At 41.1% G+C, this 24,313-nt stretch overlaps 1 protein-coding gene across 1 annotated transcript; it reads right to left on the minus strand.

Moving 5' to 3' along the window:
* Positions 1–205: 205 nt before the first annotated feature.
* Positions 206–24,214, minus strand: LOC125458999 (sodium- and chloride-dependent neutral and basic amino acid transporter B(0+)-like). The gene is made up of 9 exons (XM_059651260.1): positions 24,199–24,214; positions 23,567–23,607; positions 17,899–18,039; positions 15,191–15,419; positions 13,554–13,680; positions 10,822–10,940; positions 8,886–8,985; positions 3,907–4,077; positions 206–1,717 (listed from the first exon to the last, which is right to left on the minus strand). Exons 1-8 carry the CDS (start codon positions 24,212–24,214, stop codon positions 4,068–4,070), a joined length of 783 nt encoding a protein of 260 aa, XP_059507243.1. The 3' UTR covers positions 206–1,717; positions 3,907–4,067.
* Positions 24,215–24,313: the final 99 nt, after the last annotated feature.

Below are 24,313 nucleotides of genomic sequence, written 5' to 3' on the forward strand. Positions count from 1 at the left end.
TCCACATTTTTGAAGTTTATTGAGTAAGGCTGTGATTCGGTTCTCTCGATGTGGGGTTGGGTCTATCGCCACCTGTTGGTAAGTGTCGGTATCTGCAAGCAGTGCGTTTGCTTTCTCAATGTATTACAGAATACAGAAGGTATTTTTAAAATATATTTAATCAATACATTGTCTTGAGTGATTAATGTCTGAAGGATTGTGCGCTTACAAACTTAAATAAAAACATAAATTTCTGTAGTCAAAAGATTAAGCTCAGCCACCAAAACTAAGTTCTTTCACTTTGAAACTGATTAAAACAAAGCTCGTGTCCTCTATGTTCTCGGTAGCTTGAAGAATTACTGGGCTGAGAGGATGTTAATTTGCCTCACTTCGCTTTGATGTTTGCTTGTTCTCACCATGATAAAAAAGAAATAAATTCTACAAGAGACTCTGGCCTCTTGTTCATTACCTCATGGTGCATTGCTTTGTCAAGTGAGGTTAAACAGTGTCATGTGATTTTCAAGTCCTAAAAGTGTTTGGATGAAGCAAATGTAATATTTGCAAGTTTACTGGTAACATAAAGCTGGATGGGATTGTGAGTTGTGAGGAAAATGTAAGTAGGCTACAAGCTAATTTTTGAGAAGTTGGGTGAGTGGGCAAATACATGGCAGATAAGACCAGAAGAAATAGTTTTGCATTGCTGTCACATTAAAAGATCATTTAGTCCTGGGATTTTTTGGAAAGAGTTTGTAATGGCAGAGATGTTGAACTGGTGACTGAAAATGGCTTAAGTAAATAACTTAGATTTTACCTAGGTTTAAAAAAGAATTTTAGGTTTTCAAAACAGTTGTAACAATGGAAGGGTGCTCCTGGGATGCTGCTGGGCCTGCTGTGTTCATCCAGCCTCACATTTTATTATCTTGGATTCTCCAGCATCTGCAGTTCCCATTATCACTAACAATGGAAGGGTAGTGGCTAGCTCTCCCAGACCAGGCTTTCTAGTTTTTCCTAGCTGTAGCAGTCAGAAGCTGTTTAACCAGAAGAATTGGAAGTTTCAATAAACAGTTCCTAGCTGCTACTTTCTCTGAAATCTCTCTTGAATATTATTTGCTCCTGAATTGGAGAACTGGATGTAAGAATGCGTGTCTAAATTTGCCAAGGAGCATGTTCATGGAATGTTACTAATTAACTGTTTCAATATAGTAATAGGTACTGTATCTATTATTTGATTAAGTTTTCCAATGGTTATTTTAAATTCCTTTTTTTTTGTTTTGTATTTTAACTACAGTATTTAAATAAATTTGTATGCTGCTTAAAGTTGAGTAGTTTGACCAGTCACCTCATATTTGGAACACACTTCACATCTGCATTTTAAAATAAGAGAAAGTTAGGGTCTAAGCTACCTTCTAAAAATATTTTAAGAGAGTCTGGTCTGGCCCATATCAATAGGAACAGGACTAGGCCATTCAGCCGCTCAAGCCAGCTCCGTTTAGACAGTTCTGGAGAACTGTCACGATGTCACGGTGAGAGTACACAAGAACAACTGGGATGTTTTCATGGTCATTCGTTATAAACTGAGCCAGACATTTTTCTGAAATTTTCATATATCAGGAGTGGGCGAAAGTTGCAAAGAGATCGGGCCCTCTGTCAAATCCGACCTTTTTCCGTATCTCTCCCCTCTGTGTCGTTCCAAGTACGGACCCCAGTCAGGGGCTGATGAGCAAGCGGCAGAAATTTTCTGTGAAAGTGAAGTGAAATATTGAATTATTTCTGCTAGAATTTTATCCTCCATTAACTTCCAATAAGAAAAATAGAAAGCTGTTCTTAATTAAATTGTACTGCAGTTTAATAAGTTATCATAGAACAGAATCCCCATGGTGTGAAAACAGGCCATTTGGCCCAATAAGTCCACACTGACCCATCCACAAAGCATCCCACCCAGACTCATCCCCATCCCCCTGCAGGTAATGCACCTAACCTACACAACCCTAAACACTATGGGCAATTTAGAACCGCCAATCCACCTAACTTGCACATTTTTGGACTGTGGGAGGAAACCCACACAGACATGGGGAAAATGTGCAAACTCCACGTAGACTGTCGGTCAAGGAATGGAGCCCAGGTCCTTGGTGCTGTGAGGCAGCTGTGCTAACCACTGTGCCACCATGTTGCCCTTGGTTTCTTCACCCCTGTCCCTGTCTTCTCTCTCACGCTCTCTCTCTCCTTTGACCCCCCCCACCCACTTCACACTTCTGTCCATCTCTTCGTTCCTCCATGTCTCTCCTCCTCTCTGTCCTTCTGTGTCTGTTCCTTGCCCTCCCCCTCCCCTGTGCTGTTTCAATATAATATTTTGAAAAATCTTTAACCTCTGTGTTGAACAGAAATTACATTCCCATTAATTTCTCAGGCGCTATTGTACACTGGCATTGCGATCTGCTGAGGAAAAGTGTATTACGTCAAAATAATCCCCATCAAAATACCTTCCTGCAGGCATTGACACATCAATTTAAACAAATCATGGTGTGAGGGTGCCGGTGTTGGACTGGGGTGGACAAAGTCAGTCACACGACACCAGGTTATAGTCCAACAGGTTTATTTGTACTAACAAGCTTTCAGAGAACTACTCCTTCACCTGATGAAGGAGCAGTGCTCCAAAAGCTTATGATTTCAAATGAATCTGTTGAACCATCACCGCGTGTTGGGTGACTTCTGAATTTAAATAAAGTAATTGAGCCAAAACTTCCTCCCATGTTGAAGTAGTTACTACATTTAAACGATTGAGAATCTGGCAGTAATTAATTATATTCAGTATTTGCATAACCCCAGAGCACTCAACTGGGACAAAATATTCAGGAAGAACACTATCAGCATATTAGCAGCATGAGCTGCAGCAGTGAGAAGCCCCACCTTTAGGGACAGCTAATAAATTTCCAATCATCCCATCAGCATCTACTAGACATTTTTAGGTACTGTGTCCGGAAGATTTTCCTTCAGCCAATTGACAATGTCAATCAGGCTTGAGTTGATCACACTCTTGCATTGCGTTGCTGGAGATCCTTGATGGAAAACTCAGTAAAATGCTATCTTGAAATTAAAAGCAGTCAATATCACCTCTCCTCTGGATTGCAGCTCTTTTCTCCATGTTTGGGCCAAGGCTGTATTGAGGTTAATAGCTAAGTACTCCAGGCAGAATCCAAACTGCGCTTGATGGCATTGTGAACATCCTGGTCTATCACTTTGCTGATGATGGAAGGTTGACAGTTTGGGTGGTAATTGGTTGCGTTGGATTTGTCTTGATTTTATTGAACAGGAACATACTTTGGCAATTTTGCAGATTGCCAGGGAGATGTCAATGATGTAGATGGTACAGATGGGTAGTGGTGAAACTAATTCTGGGGCACCAATCTTCAACAGTATTGCTGTTAAGTTGTCAGTGTTCACAGGTTTGCAGTGTTCAACACATTTGGCCATTCCTTGATTTTGCTTTGAGTGACCTGCAAGGGTGTGGAGCTCAGTTCTTTTCTTTTATCAGCCTTCACAGGTTAATGCAGAACAGAATGAGTACAGGACAGTTTGAGGTACTGTCTCATTGATGTGTCCATAAACGAATGGTTGGCATGGATTTAAATTTTTCATCTGAAAAGACAGTGTCCTTTTATTTTTCTGTATTTGTGCAACCACCTTGTCTTTTCTTTTTTAAAAATTCTAAATTAAATGTCCAGCCTCTATACCCTGTTCTTGCAGCAGCAAGTTGCCACTTCTGCTTTAGCGTCCTGACCAAAATGATAACCGTTGGGCCAATCTGAAAATGAATAAAACTCATACAGAAGACCTTTTGGGTCTCATATTGGTTCTACTGCCACTGCGGAGCTCAATTTTATATTTCTTACTCATTTATGCTTAAAAGAAATCAAAGAATTTACCAACCTGGCACAAGGTGGATCCCTCAGACTGGGAAACTCTCACAATCCCAACAATAGGCACCCACATAATACAGGAGATGGTCACACACCAGCCAAGTGTTGTTGCCCAGACCGGGTACTCAGCAAATCCATATGTTTGCGAAGTGAATGTGGCTAATGACCATGTTAATATGACCTGAATTAAATTAATGCACAAAAAAAAACAAAAAATCAGAAACAAAATGAGTTAGCCTTTATTACTTTCACTTTAAATCATTAAAATGTATAACATCTCCTTACTGCCAATAGACAAGGAGAGATCAGAACCCAACAGGCTCTCCACCATAGCCAGAAGAGCCAATTCCTTTCCCCAATCATCATCTCAATGTCCTTGATGAATCTGTTTACTCCTGTAACAGTATGAGAACAGAGTAGAGAGAGAGAGAATGATTTTGTCTGTCCTAACTTCAGGGAGGCCTGCATGCTGTAGACAGTTGTTTCAAGCTGAATCAGAGAATTTTTCTGTTGCAGTGTCAGGTTCATATCCAAGAGTTTGGGTTCAAGAAGACTATTGGAGGAGACAGAAAGATCAAGAACAATCTTAAGGCTGGAATTCTTAATAACAGTGTTTATTACAGATTAAGATTTAATGCTGCAGTACATATTATTTCCAGATAAACCAAGGTCTAATCTTACTGTTACATTTTTGACAAATGATTCCACAATTTCTACAGTCTAATTCTAGTTAGTCTACTTCATGTATTTCTTTGCATGTGTTTCTTTTTCTTTTTAACTCCACCCACACTGTACTAGGTAGACCCTGTGAGGAGCAGCTGCATGATATCATCGCAAGGTCATACCAGAATTCTAAATCCCTGGGACAACATCCCTATCTTATATCAAGAAGTCAACTAACACAGTAGAATGTTTCCTGTTAAATTTGATGTGTAATGCTTCTTGAGCAATTTTCTAGACCAAATATCCATTGTTATTTGGAATGCTCATTATGGAGTAAGATTACCTTTTGATTGAAAGAAGTTTTAGTGTGAGACTTATCTAAGAGACTAACAGTGACTCTGTTACAAAAGAATGTTTTGTTTTGCACGAAGTTTCTAAAGTTGCAAAGTTCAGAGAGTATATACAAGTCATCAATCCACAGACTCATTAGTAAGTTGGTATCTGCTGTTGAAGTGTGCTGTCACCAGTGTCTAAGATAATAAAATGTGAGGCTGGATGAACACAGCAGGCCAAGCTTGGCCTGCTGTGTTCATCCAGCCTCACATTTCATTATCTTGGATTCTCCAGCATCTGCAGTTCCCATTATCTCTGTCACCAGTGTCTATGTGGTTCTTGAAGTGAAATAGTGATCAACATCATCAGGAGGTTGTCTAAAGCATTTTTTTGAATTGAACTGTTACTTATGTGATTTGATATTTCCATGAAGTGCTAGCCTGTCCCAGATTTGATTTGATGTCCAATCCTGAAGTTGCTCAAAATCTTAAGAACTGAGCTTTACATGTTTGCTGATCCACCAAGTGGACCTCATAGATTAATGTTTTGTTTTAAATTGGTACACGTTCATTTTGGTACATTTGGTGATAGTTGATAGGTTCTTAAAATTGTTGATCATTTTATTGAACTGGATAATCATTACTTTGATTTTGGTCTCCTTGAACAATTGTTTCTTTTTCTGTGTTGCATTCTTTGTTATATTCTTAGTTCTTTGGGGATCCCAAGTGCATTAAAAGGCCTTTCAACCTCTCATGTTTGTGCTGGTCAAAGACAGCAAGCAAACTATTCTAATGTCATTCTCCAGCAATTGTCCCATAGCCTTGTATGCCTTGGCATCACAAGTGCACATCAAAGTTCTTTTAAGTATGTTGAGGGTTTCTGCCTCTACCACTCTTACAGGCAGTGAGTTTCAGATTCCCACCACCCTCTGCTAGAAAATGGTTTTCTTCTCACATCTCTGCTAAATATTCAGCTTCTTACCTTCAATCTCCTGGCCTTTGATCCGCCCTTAAGTGGGAATGTTATTTCCCATCCAATCCATCTCCGCCACTCATAGTTTTATGAATCTCATTCACATCGTGCTCTCAGTTTTCTCTTCTCCGAGGAAAACCAACTCACTCTGACCAATCTATCTTCGTAGAAACTCTACAGCCCAGGCAATGTCTTGGTAAATCTCCTCTGCACCACTCCGGTGCTGTCACATTCCACTTGTTTTTTATTCATTCATGGGATGAGGATGTCTCTGGCTAGGCCAGTATTAGTTACCCATCCCAAATTGCTAGGAGGGTCCTTAAGAGTCAACCACATTACTGTGGGTCTGGAGCCATATATCAGCCAGACCAGGTAAGGATGGCAGTTTCCTTCCCTAAACGACGTTAGTCAACCTGATGGGCTTTTCCAACTATCAACAATGGATTCATAGTCATCATTAAACTCATCATCCCATCTTTTTTAAAAATTGAATGCAAATTTCGCCATCTGCCATGGCAGGATTCAAATCCAGATCCACAGGGTATTACCTGGGTTTCTGCATGAACCGTCTAGTGATAATACCACTAGGCCATCAGCACCCCTATAATGTAGATTACAGAATTACACGCAATACTTGAACTGTCCCCCAACCAACATTTTATGCATTTCCAACATAACCTCTCTGCTCTTAGTTTTACATCGACTAATAAATCATGTCACATTTGCTGCCTTAAAAATTTCATAGGTTCGAAATCCTTTTAAGAGAGTGATTCTGCCTCATCTCTGTTTTAAATCTGTAATCTAAGGCTATCCTTCTCACTATTTACCACCCCAGCAATTTTTGTAATATTTGCAAACTTATTGATCAGCCCTCCTACATTCAGGACTAAATCATTTACAGAAACCATAAGCAGCAAGGGACCAAACATTATGGAGGCTTATGGAAGACCAATGGTTAGAGACTTCCAGCAGAAGAAACATTCTTCATCCGTCTCTCTGCTTCCTGCCACTCAGGAAATTGTGGATCCAGTTTGCAAACTTCCCTTGATCCCATTAGCTGTTACTTTTGCTATCAGTATTCCATATGGGATCTTATCAAAAGCTTTGCTGAAGTCCAGTACACAAGATCAGAAGTATTATTCTCACCTACACACCTGATCCTCTCATTGAAAAAAGTTAGTCAGACATGGCTTCCCCTTAACACAACCTTGCTGACAATTCTTGATTAATCCATGCCTCAACACACTCTGATTAATTTTCTCCCTCAGGATTGTTTCCAACAGCTTCCTCAACACCAGGAATTCCACTGTGGATCTGTAGTAATTCTTAAAAATTGTTTCAAAGACCTTCTCCCTGATTTCAAACCCACGTTGTCCCCCTCACTAGTGAACACCCACCCTAAGTATTCATTTAAAAGTATATATTAAGATTTCTTTTAATAATTATTGTTTTAAACATTGCTTCTTTTAGTACCAAAGCTGTTAAAGTTTGTATGTTCTCAATGTAAAGTTTCTTTTGTGAAGATGGCATTGCCATAGAACATAAATAAGAACCAGGGTTAGGAGTAGCTAATTCTGTCCTTCGAGCCTGCTCCACCACATGACACAAGCACAACTGATCTCCACTTTCCCACCTGTTCCCTAGAACGCATTAACGTTTTATTAATTAAAAATCTGTTTATCTCCTCAAATTTATTCAGTGATATGGTGTCCATCACACTCATTACACTAGACTTCCACACAGATATGTGATCCTTTTGAGGGAAACGATTCTGCCTCATCTCCCTTTTAAATCTGCCACCCTTTAGTCTAAAACAATGACCTCTTCTTCTAGATTTCCCCAAAAGGAGAAATATCCTTTTTTTTTGTCTACTTTGTCGACACCCTTCGGCATCTTGTATCCAAACTAGATCTCCTCTTGTTCTTCTAAGCCCCAGCAGGTGTCGGCCTACTTTCAATCTCTCCTCAAAGACAAGCCTCTCAGCCCTGGAACTAATCTAGTGAAGCTTCTCTGAACTGCTTCTAATAAAGTTACATCCTTCTTCAAATAAGAAGACCAAAACTATACACAGCACTCTGGATGCAGTCTTACCAATGCCTTGTGCAATTGTAACAAATATGTCTGTGCTGTTATACACTATTGCTTTCATAACAATTGCCTAAATTCCATTACCATCCTTATTACCTACTGTACCTACAAACTAGCTTTCGACTTTCTGCTAGCTTTAGAGAGAACAATATTTGTCTGTAAAGTTGATGGAAAGATTTGCATTGCCTAAGGCTTCTTTTTGTTAACTCTGCGTACATGGTGCTATTTATTCCCCGTGAAAAGTAGCTCTGTGACATGATCAAAAATTTTCTCAATGATTACAAACCCCCTGCACTGCCTGGGGCACTCAGGATTTTGGAAAAGATGAACAAATTGTTCATTATCACCAATCAAATTGCCTGTGAAAGTAAAGTATTTGTGCAAATCCAGAAGAATTCTAAGGTAACTTCATGCTCCTGAATGGTGATGAACTAGACCGGCCCATAATCAAAATGGGTGAGAATGGACTTTCAAAATGCGACTTCTGTTCTGAGCTGAAGATCAGAACAAAGATCCTGGTAGGGCATGAATAGCCTGAAACTGAGCTTGTGGTGTTGTTCCACCTGTTTCGACAGTGAAGAGGAACAGCCAACAAAGTAATACAAAGCTTATTCAGAGTTTGAACCACATTCCCACCATTAATGAGCAATAGACCCCAACCACATCCAGCTATATCTCATTAAGAACAAGGCATTCACGAGAGAAGCATACAGAAGGCAATACTTCCTCATAAGGACTTTTGGATGCAAATGGCAAAAGATCTGAGGACAGTGACTAGTTCTTGCCTTGCCATCTCAAATATGATGTGCTGTCTACACCAAATGGGGTCATGATAGGTCTTCACCTCTCTCAAGCAAAAAAGGCAATGCTCACATGTAGACTTTATATTTAAATATTTAGTTCACTCTCCAAAGTTTTTTCAATTATACTTACCATAGATCCGGCTTAAAGCACTGACTTCCAGTAGAGCGACTATAGTCAGAATCGATCCCACGCAGAAATAATCCAATAAACTTAACCAGTAAATCCCAGCCTCAAATTAAATGTAAGAGAGGAAAATGTTACTTTAGAAAGACATATCCTTCAAGTATCCCAAAAATAGATAAATGGGATGCAAAAAGAATAATAATTTTTCCAACTATAAAGTTATAACACATCAAACTTTAACACCTCAATAATTTTTCATCACTTTCAAATTTTAGAATTCATTTTTCTTTTTAATTGTTCTCTGTGCCTGTCAATACCTAAACATCACTTCTGAAATAATGAGCACAACATTGTATAGGATGTGGAAGACCAATAAATGACTTTTCAGTCACTTCTGTTCAGATAGGATTTGCTATTGGACGATGCCTAACTCCATTTCAGCAGAGCTAACCGAGTGGGAAAATTAAAAAGCCAATGAATATGCAAGACACTTATCAGACTTATGCCAGAGTACTGCATACAGTTGGGAGTGCCATATTATCGGAATGATGTGAATGCATTGGACAGAGTGCAGAAACGATTCATAAAATAGTTTCATAAGAAATTTCAGTTGAGGATGGATTGAAAAATTTGGGACTCTTCTCCTTGGGCAGCAGAAGGCTGAGAGTAGACTTGATGGAGCTTTTCTAAATCATGAGTGGGCTCAGCAGCATAGACAAGGTGATGCTGTTTCCATCCATAAAAGAGAAACAAACGAGAGGCATAGGTTTGAAGTGAGGCACAAACAAAGCAAGTGTGATGTGAGAAAAATCTTTACTCGCACTCTGCCACTAGTTAGGGTCTGGGATGCAATGGCTGTAAATGCAGTGGAAGCAGCATGAGCTGAGGCATTCAAGAGGATATTGTGTGATTATTTGGATAGAAACAGTGAGGAGGGACATGGGGGGAAAAAAGTGGGAGATTCGTGTGAGGTAATAGAACCAGTGCTGGCATGATAGGCTGAGATGCCTCCTTCTGTGCACTAATGATTGTGTGGTAAAGGATACTAGTCAAAAGCCAACTGGAATCATCTAGTGGACTTTCATGATCAACCCCAATGAAGATCACATTGCAGATGATCAAATGAGGCTGAAAAGCCTAGTTTCTCCACTACTTCCTCATAGCCCCATCCACGGGCCTTCCTGATGCAATTTGAATTGTGATGCAGAGTGTGGTGTGGGTCGAAGGGGAAAAGTGACTATGTGCCATCCTTTTTCCTCATTCAATACCCTCCCACCAAACTGGTCATGGTATTCCGAACTCTGTTACACATGAATAATATCCTGCTGGTTTGGAATGAACTCAATGATTCAAATCCTCCATTCAGCATCAACACTGAGTGAGTGCATTGACATTATCCCAGCTTTATGAGCCACTTATTTACAATTTTCCAGCTGAATGTTCCATCCCTGGCTGAAGTACAAAGGGTCAGCGCAGCTATCCCCGGAAGTATTCCTCAGGACCAAGAGGAGATAGGAAAAGGAGATCACACCCTCTTTTCACATGAGGCTGTGATATTTTCAGGGAATTTTTTTTTGATGTCCGAGTATTTCAATATATAAGTAAATGGTTGAGTGGATAATTGGAAAGGTGGGTGACGTGCACACAGACGGAGAGTCTTTAATCAGATTGGGGCTGTAGGCCAGTTCAGGGGTCAGCTATGTGATGATAGGATCAGGCGGGGTGGGTGCTGTGAGTATGTCAGGTTCAATCAGAGGGTAATGAGATGGTTGGGGGCAAGTCATGTATGGTCTGCATTGGGTAACACTAGCTGGGGATGGATCAGTCAGTCAGTCCAACAACGTTGCTAAATATTAAGCATCCAAAAAAGCAATCACATAAATCCATGAGGTCATCCTTCTTCATGGGAAATGTCCATCATCTTCATTAAGAGGCAACCTACCTGTGTTACATGCAGAAGGCCAAAGAGATAAAATAACAAGCAAATGCCAGTTATCAGATAATGGCGTTTTGACCGGAGAAATGTGGGGAACTGGTCCAGCAGGATGGTGATGATTGTTTCTGATGAAAGAAAACATTAAATGAAATCAGTAATTAAATAATAACTTGCCCTGTCCTGAAGAAATCTACAATAGTCAAAGCAACTGCAGATGTTGGAAATCTGGAAAAATGAATCAAAGTGCTAGAGAAACTCAACAGGTCAAGGGTCACTGGACTCGAAATGTTACTTCTGGTTTTTTCTCTCTGCATATGCTGCCAGAACAGCTATGTTTCTCCAGCAATTTCTGGTTTTGTTAAATAAACCCCTCATTGGCAAGAACAGATCCCTGCAGCCCTGAGAAGCAGGTGAGTTCAGGTTACTCTGTCTGGGTTTCCATCCTTGAGATGTGCATTTCCTACATTTCTGTTACTCTGGTTTGTGGGAAGGTTGTTGGGAAAATGGTTGGATTGTTATTCTCAGACGCTAGACTGAATTCTAACATTAAAACGTGTGGGAATTTGAGTCAGATTGGAGGGCTTTGAGTCTTAGAAACGTCATCTGTGATTGAATCTCACTCCAAATCCATCCACTCCAGAATTTAACTAATTACAGAATTTGGGTGGGAACCTCAGGGTGGGGGGAAAAGTCCTGGTGTTTCTCCTTTTCCAACTTGTTTTATCCCCGCACATTCCCTTGTGTCCCTTACGTATCCAGAGTTAGGATCAACTGTCATGGTGAGGGTCAAAAGATTTTAGGCAGGTCTGGCCAAATTTCTTATCATTTTAACAATTTGCCTTTTTCTATAAAGCTGCTGAAAACTCAAGTTTCAATCTTATCCATGTTACATATCACAACTTTGTTGGATTATTATAAGAAATTGGTCATTCTTATTATGAATATTACGTTTATTTATTTGAGTCTAGCCTTTTACAATAACCTGAGAGCAACATCTAATAGAACATAGAACATAGAACAGTACAGCACAGAACAGGCCCTTCAGCCCACAATGTTGTGCCGACCATTGATCCTCATGTATGCACCCTCAAATTTCTGTGACCATATACATGTCCAGCAGTCTCTTAAATGACCCCAATGACCTTGCTTCCACAACTGCTGCTGGCAACGCATTCCATGCTCCCACAACTCTCTGCGTAAAGAACCTGCCTCTGACATCCCCTCTATACTTTCCTCCAAACAGCTTAAAACTATGACCCCTCGTGCTAGCCATTTCTGCCCTGGGAAGAAGACTAGAAGTCTAGAGACTGGATGTGTTGACAACTCAATTATATGTAGAATTGGGTGGTAAATATTTTCTTAATTTGATTTTAAATCAACCACAGGTATAAATGTCTAGCATGGTACAAATAACAGGACAGTAAGGTACTGCAGGTGGTGGAAATCTGAAAGATCAACAGAAAGTGCTGGGGGGAAAAGAAATGCCCAGCTGGCCTTGAAGTATTGTGTGTCTGGACAGAGACTCGGAGCTAATGTTTCAGGGATATTGCGAACTGCAGATGCTGGAGAATCCAAGATAACCAGGTGTAGAGCTGGATGAACACAGCAGGCCAAGCAGCATCTTAGGAGCAGGAAAGTTGAGGTTTTGGGCCTAGGCCCTTCATCAGAAATGCCCATTTTCTGACGAAGGGTCTAGGCTTGAAAGGTCAGCTTTCCTGCTCCTAAGATGCTGCTTGGCCTGCTGTGTTCATCCAGCTCTACATCTGGTTATCACTAATGTTTCAGGGCCATGATTTGCACCAGTTCTGATGAATAGTCACTGGCCTCTGATCCCTTGTGCCCAGATGCTGTCAGCTTGCTGACTTTTTTTCAATGCCTCCCTTTCTACTGATGAGAAAAAGAACCACTTTTGCCAGCCCACTGAGAAGCAGTCAGAGTTCCTATAAGTGATAATGGGAACTGCAGATGCTGGAGATTCCAAGATAATAAAATGTGAGGCTGGATGAACACAGCAGGCCAAGCAGCATCTCAGGGGCACAAAAGCTGACGTTTCAGGTCTAGACCTGCTTTTGTGCTCCTGAGATGCTGCTTGGCCTGCTGTGTTCATCCAGTTTCACACTTTGTCATCCTATATCCAAGGTGGATTAAGTGTTAGTCAGGTGGTCATGTGTAGTCAGATCAGGTCAGGTCTTGGGGTGATCGGATGATTAAAGGGATATATGAAGGGTCAGGAGGAGTGATTTAGGTGTTGGTTGGGGTTACGTGATAGGCTGTTTCTGTTTGTAATTACTGCAGAACTGTCCGAGGTTTCTGACTCTCACTCAGTGTCAAAGGTTACAGAGGGTCCTGAGATCGAAAGTTTAAACTGCCCTAGTAGTTCCCACTTCCACAAGGTCTGAATATGCATTATTTACTGTGAGTCCTTAGATGCCTCCTTTCAAAACATGGTGTTTAATTGTGGAGTTAAAGATGACATTATTTTGACATGGTGACAGATTTTGAAGCAATATTTTCTGAGTGTTACATGAATTCAGCTGTTGACCCATTGGACTCAACAGACTGATGATGCATTAAGGCAGTGAGCAAAGAATGGCCACAAAGAAATATTATGTATTCCTCTTCTAACAGTAATTTTATTATCTGAGATGATAAACTGAATAAGTTAAAGAATTTTGTTCTGTGCTAGTAACTGTTTAAATTGTTTAAATAGATTGTTTGAATGAGATAAATTTACTTACCTAAACTTACAAAACTGCGTGTCAACTCCCAGAGTGATCACCATGAAGAAAAATAAAATGGACCACAACGGCGCCCATGGCAACTGTGCAAGGGCTTCCGGGTAGGCAATGAAAATCAAACCAAAACCTAAACAGATCATGCAAATAGTGATCATACAAAGCAATAAAACTGATATTGTTTCCTTACATTTTGTTCAGCTACTTTCCTATGTATACATTTAGACATGTACAGATAGTTACATAATGTTATTACAGTTCAATGATGTAGTTGCAACATAATTGATTGATTAGCTCAATTGGTTGAATGACTGCTTCGCAATGTAGAGTTTTCTTTTCCTTTATACATTCACAGGATGCAGACATTGCTGGCTAGGCAGCCTTTATTGCTCATCCCAGAGTCAACTGCAGTGCTGTGGGTCTGGAGTCAAATGTAGATCAGACCAGGTAAAGAAAGTAGTTTCCCTCCTTAAAGGGCATCAGTGGACCGGATGGTTCTTTTGTGACAAATCGCAATGGTTTCATGGTCATCATTATATTCTTAATTCCAGATATTTATTGAATTCAAATTCCACCATCTGCCGGGTGGGATTAAAATCCAGGTCCCCAGAACATTATGTAACTCTCTGGAATAACAGTTCAGTGATACTATCACTGGGCCATTTCCGCTCCCCCATCCGCGCCCCCCGCCCCCTTACAGTATGGGTCCAATTCCTGCACTGGCTGAGGTTACCACAAAGGACTCTCCTTCTGGATCTCTCCTCTCACCTGAGGTGTGGTGACCCTTTGGTTACATCACCACCAGTTTCTGGGTTTCTCATGAAAGAGAGAAGGACTTTCGAGACTTTCTTTAGTTTTACGATGCAAGCCACACTAAATGATACAGTATCAGAGGCAGTAACGAAGTAGAAATCCTTCTGCTCTGTTTGGTGAGATTGTCACTTAAGAGCATTGTGTTCTGGGAGGGAAATACCCAAACAGAATTTACTGCTGAGATACAAGCTGCAGTGAAGGGTTTGGTAGTGCAGTGGTACCGCCCCTTGTTCTAAGCCAGGAGGCCTGTGTTCAAGTCCCACCTGCTCCAGAGGTGTGTAATATCACCTCTGGACATGTTGGGTTAAAAATATCCACAAGCTGCAGTCTTACCCACTGCCTTGGATATTCGAAAAATCACACTGACAATGTAAACTGTTTTCTGATATAACATTACTTGGACGTCATTCAAATGCTCAATTCTAAAAGTGTCAGTGGACAGAGAAAGAGTTAAAGGTTCAAATGAAATACAACGTCTTCAGAGTTGCATTCAACTTAATTTTAATACTAGAGATAATGGGAACTGCAGATGCTGGAGATTCCAAGATAATAAAATGTGAGGCTGGATGAACACAGCAGGCCAAGCAGCATCTCAGGAGCACAAAAGCTGACGTTTCGGGCCTAGACCCTTCATCTGATGAAGGGTCTAGGCCCGAAACGTCAGCTTTTGTGCTCCTGAGATGCTGCTTGGCCTGCTGTGTTCATCCAGCCTCACATTTTATTATCTTAATTTTAATACTGTTCGTCTCTCTCCAGATGCTTCTAGACCAGCTGAGAATTTCAGGCACTGCCTGTTGATGTCTTTTTTTGTAACCAATTTTGCTTACCTGACTGTGCAACCTCTGAAACAGGTTTGTCTTGTATGTGAGCCATGTGCCCAAGGATGGAGAAGATGGAAAATCCAGCAAACACACTCGTAGCACAATTAACTACACAGACAATAATGGTATCTCTGTAGCAGTTGTTGTGGAATTTGTTGTAGGATGACAGTGTTATTAAACTGTCCCAACCCACTGAGATAGAGTATAAACTTTGTGTTGCAGCATCTTTCCAAACCTGGCAAAGCAGAAAGTGGAATTTCTTTACAATGGGAAAATGTAAATATATATACAAAAATATTAAGTGACATGAACCATGAGATCAAGTGTTTCAGTGTGGTTAATTCATGATGAATCAACTGATTGAAACTCCCGATCATCATTCATACCTCCAATGACCAGTAGGACCATCATTTTCCCCCTCTGACTATTCCTTGCTGCTAAATTTCCTTGACCAGTTTTGATGAAGGACCATCGAAAGAACCATAGCAATGGTGCAGGGGGTTATTTGGCATATCATGCCCATACTGACTCTTAGACACCAAGATGCCATTTCTAATTCCATCTTTTCACACGTGACACATAGACCTGCAGCTTACAACACTTAAGTTGCAGACCTCGTACTTTTTAAAAAGAGTTTAGAATCTCTGCATCCACCAGCAACTTGGGTAGTCAGTTTCAGATATCCCCCAAATACATTGTAGGAAAAAGATTTTCCTCTAATCCTTCTGCCACTTGGCTTGATTCTATGCCCTCTGGTTTTTGAACTCTCTGCCAGTGAAGCACGTTTCTCCTGTCTACTCTATCTCTACCCCTTACAGTTTTGTGTACCTCAATCATGTCAGCCATCAGTCATGTTTTTCAGTGAGTGACTCAGTTCATTACTTGCTACATCTACACTGTCACTCTGACCACCATCATTTTATTTGAAAGCAACAACAGGGAAAAAACAACATTCAGCGTAAAGCTTTAAACTTAAATTGTAAAAATAATGCCCCGGCAAAACGATTGCATTATAAGCAGACATCACCATTGACTGCAAAATACTTTTTGCAAAGAATATCAAAGCCGTTGTATGATCAATTGAATTAGGTGTCAGTCTAGATCATGTTAAAAATTGGTAAATGTTTAAATGAAAATGAAAGGCAAAATGCAATCAGAGTGGTATTGAGCCAATCTCACCTGTGATGCTGAGAGTGTACAACAACTTTGGATTAAACACTGAAATACAAATATCTATAGCAAATGTAGGGCCAACTTATAATGGTTAAAAATTTAGACAGAAGTTAATTTTAATGTTCTCTTTCTGTCTTTTCCTTCTCTATCATTTAATGTATTCTTGATAGTATCTTATGTTGAGTTTCCATCTCCCAGATACTGGCAGCGCTGAATAGCGTCAACATTATATGGATAAGGGAAATCTACTTCAGAGTGGTTATTTTCCATTGCCCTGCCCACAACCAGTTTTTACTTAATATTTACTCCATAAGTTAATAAGGAATTTCAGCTGAAAAACTTATTTAAAATGTTTCAAAAGGAAGGAACTGACAAGAAGAAATTCAATTACATTGCACTTCCTTTATTGTATTTCATTCAGTTCCGTCCTATCTCTTATCTTCATATCCTGACTTTTACCCTCCCTTCCCTCTTGCCAACACCTACATGACAAACTCATTCAACACTAACTGTTTTGTTCTTTGGCTCATAAACTAATCTGTCAAGGCTGAATTTAGAAGTCCCATTCCCAGTTCCTTTAGTTAGAAAATTCAAAGTCTAACCAAAAATCCAAAAGAGCTGCAGAAACAAAATCTTAAAATTGCTGGTAAAACTCAGCAGGGCTGGCAGCTTCTGTGGAGAGAAAGAGTTAGCATTTCAGATCCAGTGACCATTCTTTAGAACTGTTGGTAGGTGGAAAAAGTTGGTATTTATGCTGAAATTGGATGGTGGGAGAAAGGAGTCAATGATAGTTTGAGATAAAGCCCAAAGAGAGAGAAAAACAGTTGGACAGACAAAGGTCTGGGAGACCATTAGTAGCTGAGAATGTGTTAGATGTGGTAGTAGCCCATGTAATGATGAGGCCTAGGGTGTGGGGTTGTGGTAAGGACACGGGTGAAGGTGCTCAATCCTGAAAATTGGTGAACTCGATATTGAGCCTAAAATGCTGCAGAGTTCCCAAGCGGGCCTTCAAATCTAGGAGGCCATTTGAACTCTGTGTTCACTTAGCCCGTAGTATGGAGTCACAGATGTTTGAAGTGGATGTAAGCGTTCATGAATGATGGAAAACTGCTGACCCATCATTTACCCCAGCTCCTCAAGACCTAAAGAAGCAACAGCACATCAATCTACGTGCATCATTGAGAGCGAAATTAAACTCAAGCTGTGAAGTCATTTAAATCCCCAGCCTTTTAGACTGCATAGATCAATCAGCTGCTTCTAACAGAGACAGCTGAGAAAAGTAACAAATGTTTTAACAGCTAAAGCATTTTTTTTGTTGTTGACACTTTCCCAAGGCCCATCATAATCAGTGAATTTGCAGAGAGTAAGGGCAAAAGTGGTGAGGTTTCAGTTGAAATTTAGCACCATCTGAAGTTAGTTATCCTACCTTTTGAACAAGAACCAAAAACAACGCACAAGGTACAAAAAATAATTAATTTGAAACATTGAACAATTCGTTAAAAATATAATTGAAATTCAAGCAATGAAGTGGCTGCATTTACCTCAGCATCAGCCAGTTTGGAGAAGTCTGATTGGCTTCCGATGTAGAATGTGATTCCTTTAGAGGCTCCCTCCAGGGTAAGCCCCCGGATCAGGAGTATGGTCAGAACCATGTATGGGAATGTCGCAGTGAAATAAACCACCTGAACATATAGAGTAACTTGTTAGAAGTTCTCCTATTACTGCTGCAAAATTTACTTTAATGGACTCAGTTATATGGAAAACTCAAGTTTGTAATCAAAGAAGAGAATGAAGCAGGAAACAGTTGCAGAACAAATAACATGGAGGCTTTATTCTGGTAAACTGCTATAATGTAGTCCATGAGATTCAGGTTGTGTACAGCAGAGGCCATGTTATAATTAAGCCCTTTTCAAAGTAAAACACGAGCAGCCAGAGCGAAAAAAGGGACAAAGATCTAGACACAATCACTTCAAATAAATTTCTTCTGATAACAGAGACGTCAATACACGTGTACATTTGTTATCGGTGGATGGTGGACGTGTGCTGGAGAAAGCAGTAATGTTACAGGGCGCGCATTATCCCCTCGCCACTCTTCCATGCTCGATTGCAGGATGTTCCGAAGTTTCCTAAGTTGCTGAATAAAATTCAGCAGGTGAAGCAGCATCATTTGAGAGAAAGCAGAGTTTAGGGTTCAGTGGCCCCTTCTTCAGAACTGATAGTAGCTGGGAAAATGTTGGTATATATGGGGTGAGAAGAGAGGAGGAGAGTAAATGAAAGGCGGAGATGCGGCCTAGAGAGAGAGAGGGGTGCAGTTGGACAGACAAAGGAGTGGGTAAAGGCCAGCCTGCAGAGTTTGCCCCCAATACCCATTGATTCCAGTTTTGCTCGGGCTTCTTGATGCCACACTCAGTCCAAAAGCAGCCTTGATGTCACTTTCACATCACCTCTGGAATTCAGCTCTTTTATCCATATTTGAACCAAGGCCGCAATGAGCTCAGGAGCTGAGTGACCTTTGCAGGACCTAAACTGGGCGTCGCTGAGCAGGTTATTGCTGAGCAGGTACTGCTTGATAGCACTGTTACTGACACCTTCCATCACTTTGAGTGAGAGTAGACTGATGGGCTGACACTGCTGCAATTGATTTTTTTCATTTGGTTCCAACCAGCTCAGTAATATTTCTAAGATAACATAGTGTGTAGCTGGATGAACACAGCAGGCCAAGCAGCATCTTGGGGGCACAAACCTGACATTTCGGGCCTAGACCCTTCATCGGAGAGGGTTCTGAAATAAATAGGGAGAGAGGAGGAGACAGACTGACCTATCCCCTCCCCATCTCCCCACCTATACTCTCCTCTCCACCTAGCTTCTCCTCTATCCATCTTCGGTCCGCCTCCCCCTCTCTCCCTATTTATTTCAGAAACCTCTCCCCAACCCCCTCTCTGATGAAGGGTCTAGGCCCGAAATGTCAGCTTTTGTGCTCCTGAGATGCTGCTTGGCCTGCTGTGTTCATCCAGCCTCACATTTTATTATCTTGGATTCTCCAGCATCTGCAGTTCCCATTATCTCAGTAATATTTCTAATTAGTGGATGACAATGTTGAATGATAGTATTATCTCGGTCTCAGCTTTAAAGCTACAAATGATCTTCTTTGATATCTGCAGTTTTAGACTGACACTAATTATATAGGATGTTTCTGTGAAGGCATTAACTGAGGCTTGAGGATTCTCTCCCAAGCAAGTGGAAATGACATTGTCATCCGCATTCTGAAACTCCACAAGTAAGGTCAGTGTCATTTTTGTCTTGGATTTCACAGGGTTGAAATCAAAATGTTTTTTATCCAGGCTGTTGACGTACCCTCAAGAAGATTCAAATCCTTTACTAACCTGACAAAAGTCAAGCTCCAGTTCATCCCTCCGTTAAGATCAAAGGCGATCTCTGCTCAAAACGTGGTCCCCTCTACACTGGGGAGATGAATATGACCACATTGCAGAATGCTTAGGTTCTGTCTGCAAAAATGATACATTACTGTGGGTGTGGAGTCACATGTAGGCCAGACCAAATCAGGATGGTAGATTTCCATCCTGGAAGGATATCAGTGAGCCAGAATGAATTTTCCAACAATCCGTAATGGTTTTATGGCATCAGCAGATTCTTAATTCCAGATTATTTTTTAAACTTAATTGAAATTCCACCATCTGCCATGGTAAGATTCAAACCCAGGTCATCAAAATGGCAAGCAATTTATTAAATTTTATTCATCACAGTTAATTAGATTGATTTCAAAATCTCTAAATCGCAGCAGATAATAGAAGGTGATGGAACACTGTATATCTCACCTGCTCTTGTGTTTCTCATCACAGGCTAAAGGACAGAATGTGATAGGTCAAGGGCTTCTGTGTAGTAAGGCCAGTGATTGTGATGTACAGGCCAGAGCTATCACATCTAAAGACCCCTTGATCAGGATCTCTAGGAACATAAGTCCCAGAGTGTAGTGAGTGGAGGATTGTTGGTTGTGTGGAAAAAGGCACTAGCAGGTTGAAGTGGGTTGAATGTTCCTGATGACTGCCAACAAGTGAGGTTCATGGATTATCAGCAAAGTTAAATAATTGCAAACAAAAATAGCATCACGGAAGTCCAATAACGTGCTTGAGAGCAACTGCTATTTTACAAAATAGTTATGTACCAGAGAAAGAGAAGGAGGGATCTTACATTGAGTTCCAAAAGACATCAGAATGTATGCAGAGGCTGAAAGTTGCCTTGATGATGCTATGAAGCAAGGGCAATAGAAAAATCTTGAAATAGGATTAGAATTGAAGTTAGAATGGGGAAATAGAAATCTATATCTTCAAAAGCCCTGCTCCAGTATGGCCCTGATCAAAGCACATTGTCTTTGCACTGTGCATCAGTCACGGGGTTTGTGCAATTGTGTGATCAGACACTCGGAATAGAATAGTCTTTGTGCCCCAGTAATCAGCCTTGTACAGCAGCCAGACCCTTGAAACTACCAGGCACATGATAGAACAGCAGCATGTAGGAATCATGGCAGCTGCCAGGACAGTGGGTACATATCTCCCAGGAAGGAGTGACAGTGATGACAGGTCGCTTGAACATGAATGGAATGGAACCACTTCCTGTTGATGAATCCCACATTGTTGTGACACTGCCTTCTCAGTGCCACGCCTGGCCAGTCAATGGTACCCTGCACCTGTGAGTTGCCAGCTATGTTCCTGAATCCTACTGCCTGGGCTACACTGACCACACCATGCAGAAGAGCAAATAAACTGGAGTGAGCTTACACAAATGCTGTTGGCCACACTCGCTGGAAGGAGGCACACTGCATCAAAGTTCAAAACAGCTGCCACTTCACAGCCACTGGCTTCCCGCTGCAGCAATCCTTTGGGCTGGTTCCAGCATCTGGCACTGCTCCATCACCATATCCTGGCATAGACAGAGCCAGTGTGACACGGCACCTGCTCATCTCCAGAAGTCTGGGAGGAAAAAAACATCTGATCATCTTTCACATCTTCAAGGCAGCTTGGGGATATTTGCCCCATGTCCCTAGCAATCACAGAGCAAGGCATGGATGTTGCAACTGAGAGGCTGGCCCTTAAATGAGGGAGCAGTAGAGAGAACAAGCAGCTGAGATGCAACAGTGAGGTGTGTGCAAAGTGTCCTTGCAGCAGTTGCTTGCATGCCTGAAATGTGGAAACCAACTTCCTAATCATCTTGAAAATGGAGTGGAGACATGCCATGAGGATTCTGAAGGGTTGACAATTAGATTAGATTACCTACAGTGTGGAAACAAGCCCTTCGGCACAACAAATCCACACCTCCCATTGAAGCATCCCACCCAAGCCCGTCCCCATATTACCCACATATCCCTGAACACTACAGACAATTTAGCATGGCCAATCCACCTAGCCTGCACATCTTCAGACTGTGGGAGGAAACCGGTGCACCTGGAGGAAACCCACGCAGTCACAGGGAGAATGTGCAAACTCCGCACAGACGGTCAGCCAAGGCTGGAATCGAACCTGGGTCCCTGGTGCTGTGAGGCTGCAGTGCTAACCACTGAGCCACCATGCCGCCCCAAATGATCAGATGTCAACATTCATGGATGAGCAGCGGATGCACCTGGTGTCCATGGATCTAGCCCTGAGATAATGTTGTGTGGCCTTCAGTACAGTGTCCCCTTGCAATCACCAGTCAGGTAAAATCCCCAGGTCCTCGCCCAGACTAAAATCCGAAAGAACTGCTGACGCAGTAACTCAGGAACAAAGACAGAAGTCGCTGAAAAAGACCTGCGGGTCTGGCAGCATCAGTGAATAAAAACATCAGAGTTAACGTTTCGGGTCCGGTGACCCTTCCTCAGTTCTGATGGTGCCAGGCCTGTTGAGCTTTTCCAGCAACTCTTGTGTTTGTTCCTCGCTCTCACTTCTGTGTTGAGAATTTGCCCCATCTAGTTTGCTCATGGCACATGGTCCTGTAAGAAGCTGCACGTTAATGAGATGAGATCTGCAATTGATAAGGTCATTAAGGAACAATAACTTTCCCCTTCGTGACCAGTATATCCAGAGAATTTCATCTTGATAACCAGGGCATGGTAGAAAGAGGGCAAAAATAGTACTCGATGTTATTAGAACATCATGTTGTTTTGGAACAAAAGATAGAGAGAGCAAATGTAATGAGAAAGCAGTAACAGAAATGGTAAATGGATACAAATGATAAGTGTGAAAAGGAGAGAATAGGTCTGCTTTGTATTTAGGTCTGGGCATACTCCCCATCTGATCCTTTTATATCTCCATCCCTCTGTCAGCAGCATAAAAAGATAACATTTTTCAAATATTTTCAGTTCTGAGAATGAGTCATACCAAATTCAAAACATTAACTCTGCTACTATTCTCAGTTGCTAGACGTGCTGGGTTTCTCCAGCAATTTGTTTTTTGATTCCAAATTTCCTAAAGCTGCAATGTTCTGGGTTTGAGCATTTTTTTAAATTAAGGGGGTCCACCACTTTGGTCAATTTAAAACCATTTGTGCAGAATGTACAACTTCAAGAAAGGCTTTCTAGAATCTTACATGAACATGAAATGTTTGGATTTCTTCCTGGACCTACATTACAATGAGTTTTGTGCTACACAGGATCAACATTATAGGAGAGTCCCAGTGTTTTGAATGCAGAGCTACACATAGTAATTTAAATAATACAAAGTTATTCAAACATTTACATGATGTATTCAGAAAAGTAATACATTTAAACAAAAGGATAAAACAGTGTGATGAAAATTCTTCATATTTCCTCCTATTTTTTGTTGACATGCACATTATCTAGACGAATCTAATTTCACTCAAGTAAACCCTCGCGCAAATCTGCTCAATCCTTTCCTCCAGGCCTGCCCAGTCTTCCAAAGCAACTAGAGATTCCCCCAGAGACCCAAGAATAGTGAGTGAAACCTTTAGAATGAGGGAGCCTTTGCAGGGGTTTGGGGGAATTGCTGCTGTTCTTTCCCCCAGGAGAAAGATCTTCAGATCTCCCTCAGGTCTGAAGTGTAGATAAATTATGGCTCTCCCACTCCCCAAAAGGACACTGTTAACATCGCCTGGGAGATAAACCAGCTACTTCACAAATGATTTATAAATTTTAGTTTTATTGCGGCAGAAATCTGTACTTTGTCACAGTTTTAACTCTACTTATCACGAATCACCTACCTTTCCTGATGATTTGATTCCTTTCCATAATGCTGCCCCAACTATCAGTCGGGCCAGAAGCAGACAGAGGGCTAAATCCCAGGCTATCCCCGCGCCCTCTTCCCCCCCCCCCCCCCCCCCCCACCCCCACCACCGTCTCATCTATTGAACGGGAACGGCATAAAACTGCTTTACTGAAGAAAATATCAACAAAAATGTATTATGTAAGAAAACAGTTCATTATACACAGTCCTTTTTAGTATTTGTCAAACATACGTAGTTTTATAATAATTAAATCAATTTTTGTTTTATGAAAGTTTGAATTCTTGCATCAAAGGATAAAATTTGAGGATTAATATTTTTGATTTTTTCTCCTAAGTCTATTGATGTTTTTTCAATGTAAAGCTTTATTTAAACAAGCTGATGAGATTCCCTGCACAGCTAATTTGATGGGAAAGAGTTTTTGAACACTTCACTGACACTGCCTCAGATTGCACTGTCAAGACTGTGTTTTAATCACCGTGTCTTCTGATGAATTCGGCTCCTTCATATTGTTAAAAATAGCAGCTACTCCCAGTTCCTTCCACTTCATTTCCAAGTTGGTAATAGGTATCTTGGAGTGTTGCATAGAGTCTCTGCTGAGGAAGACCAACTGCAGTAGTCAAGCATTGTTCTGAACGTGCTGAGGCTTACCCTGGGTCAAGGGTTGCCGGGGCAGAATTTCTCCCTACGGATAGCTTAAGGCAAAGCCAAAGCCACCAGTTCTTC

This window comes from Stegostoma tigrinum, chromosome 15 (genome assembly GCF_030684315.1).
Source record: "Stegostoma tigrinum isolate sSteTig4 chromosome 15, sSteTig4.hap1, whole genome shotgun sequence".
In the NCBI taxonomy this organism is placed as follows: Eukaryota; Metazoa; Chordata; class Chondrichthyes; order Orectolobiformes; family Stegostomatidae; genus Stegostoma; species Stegostoma tigrinum.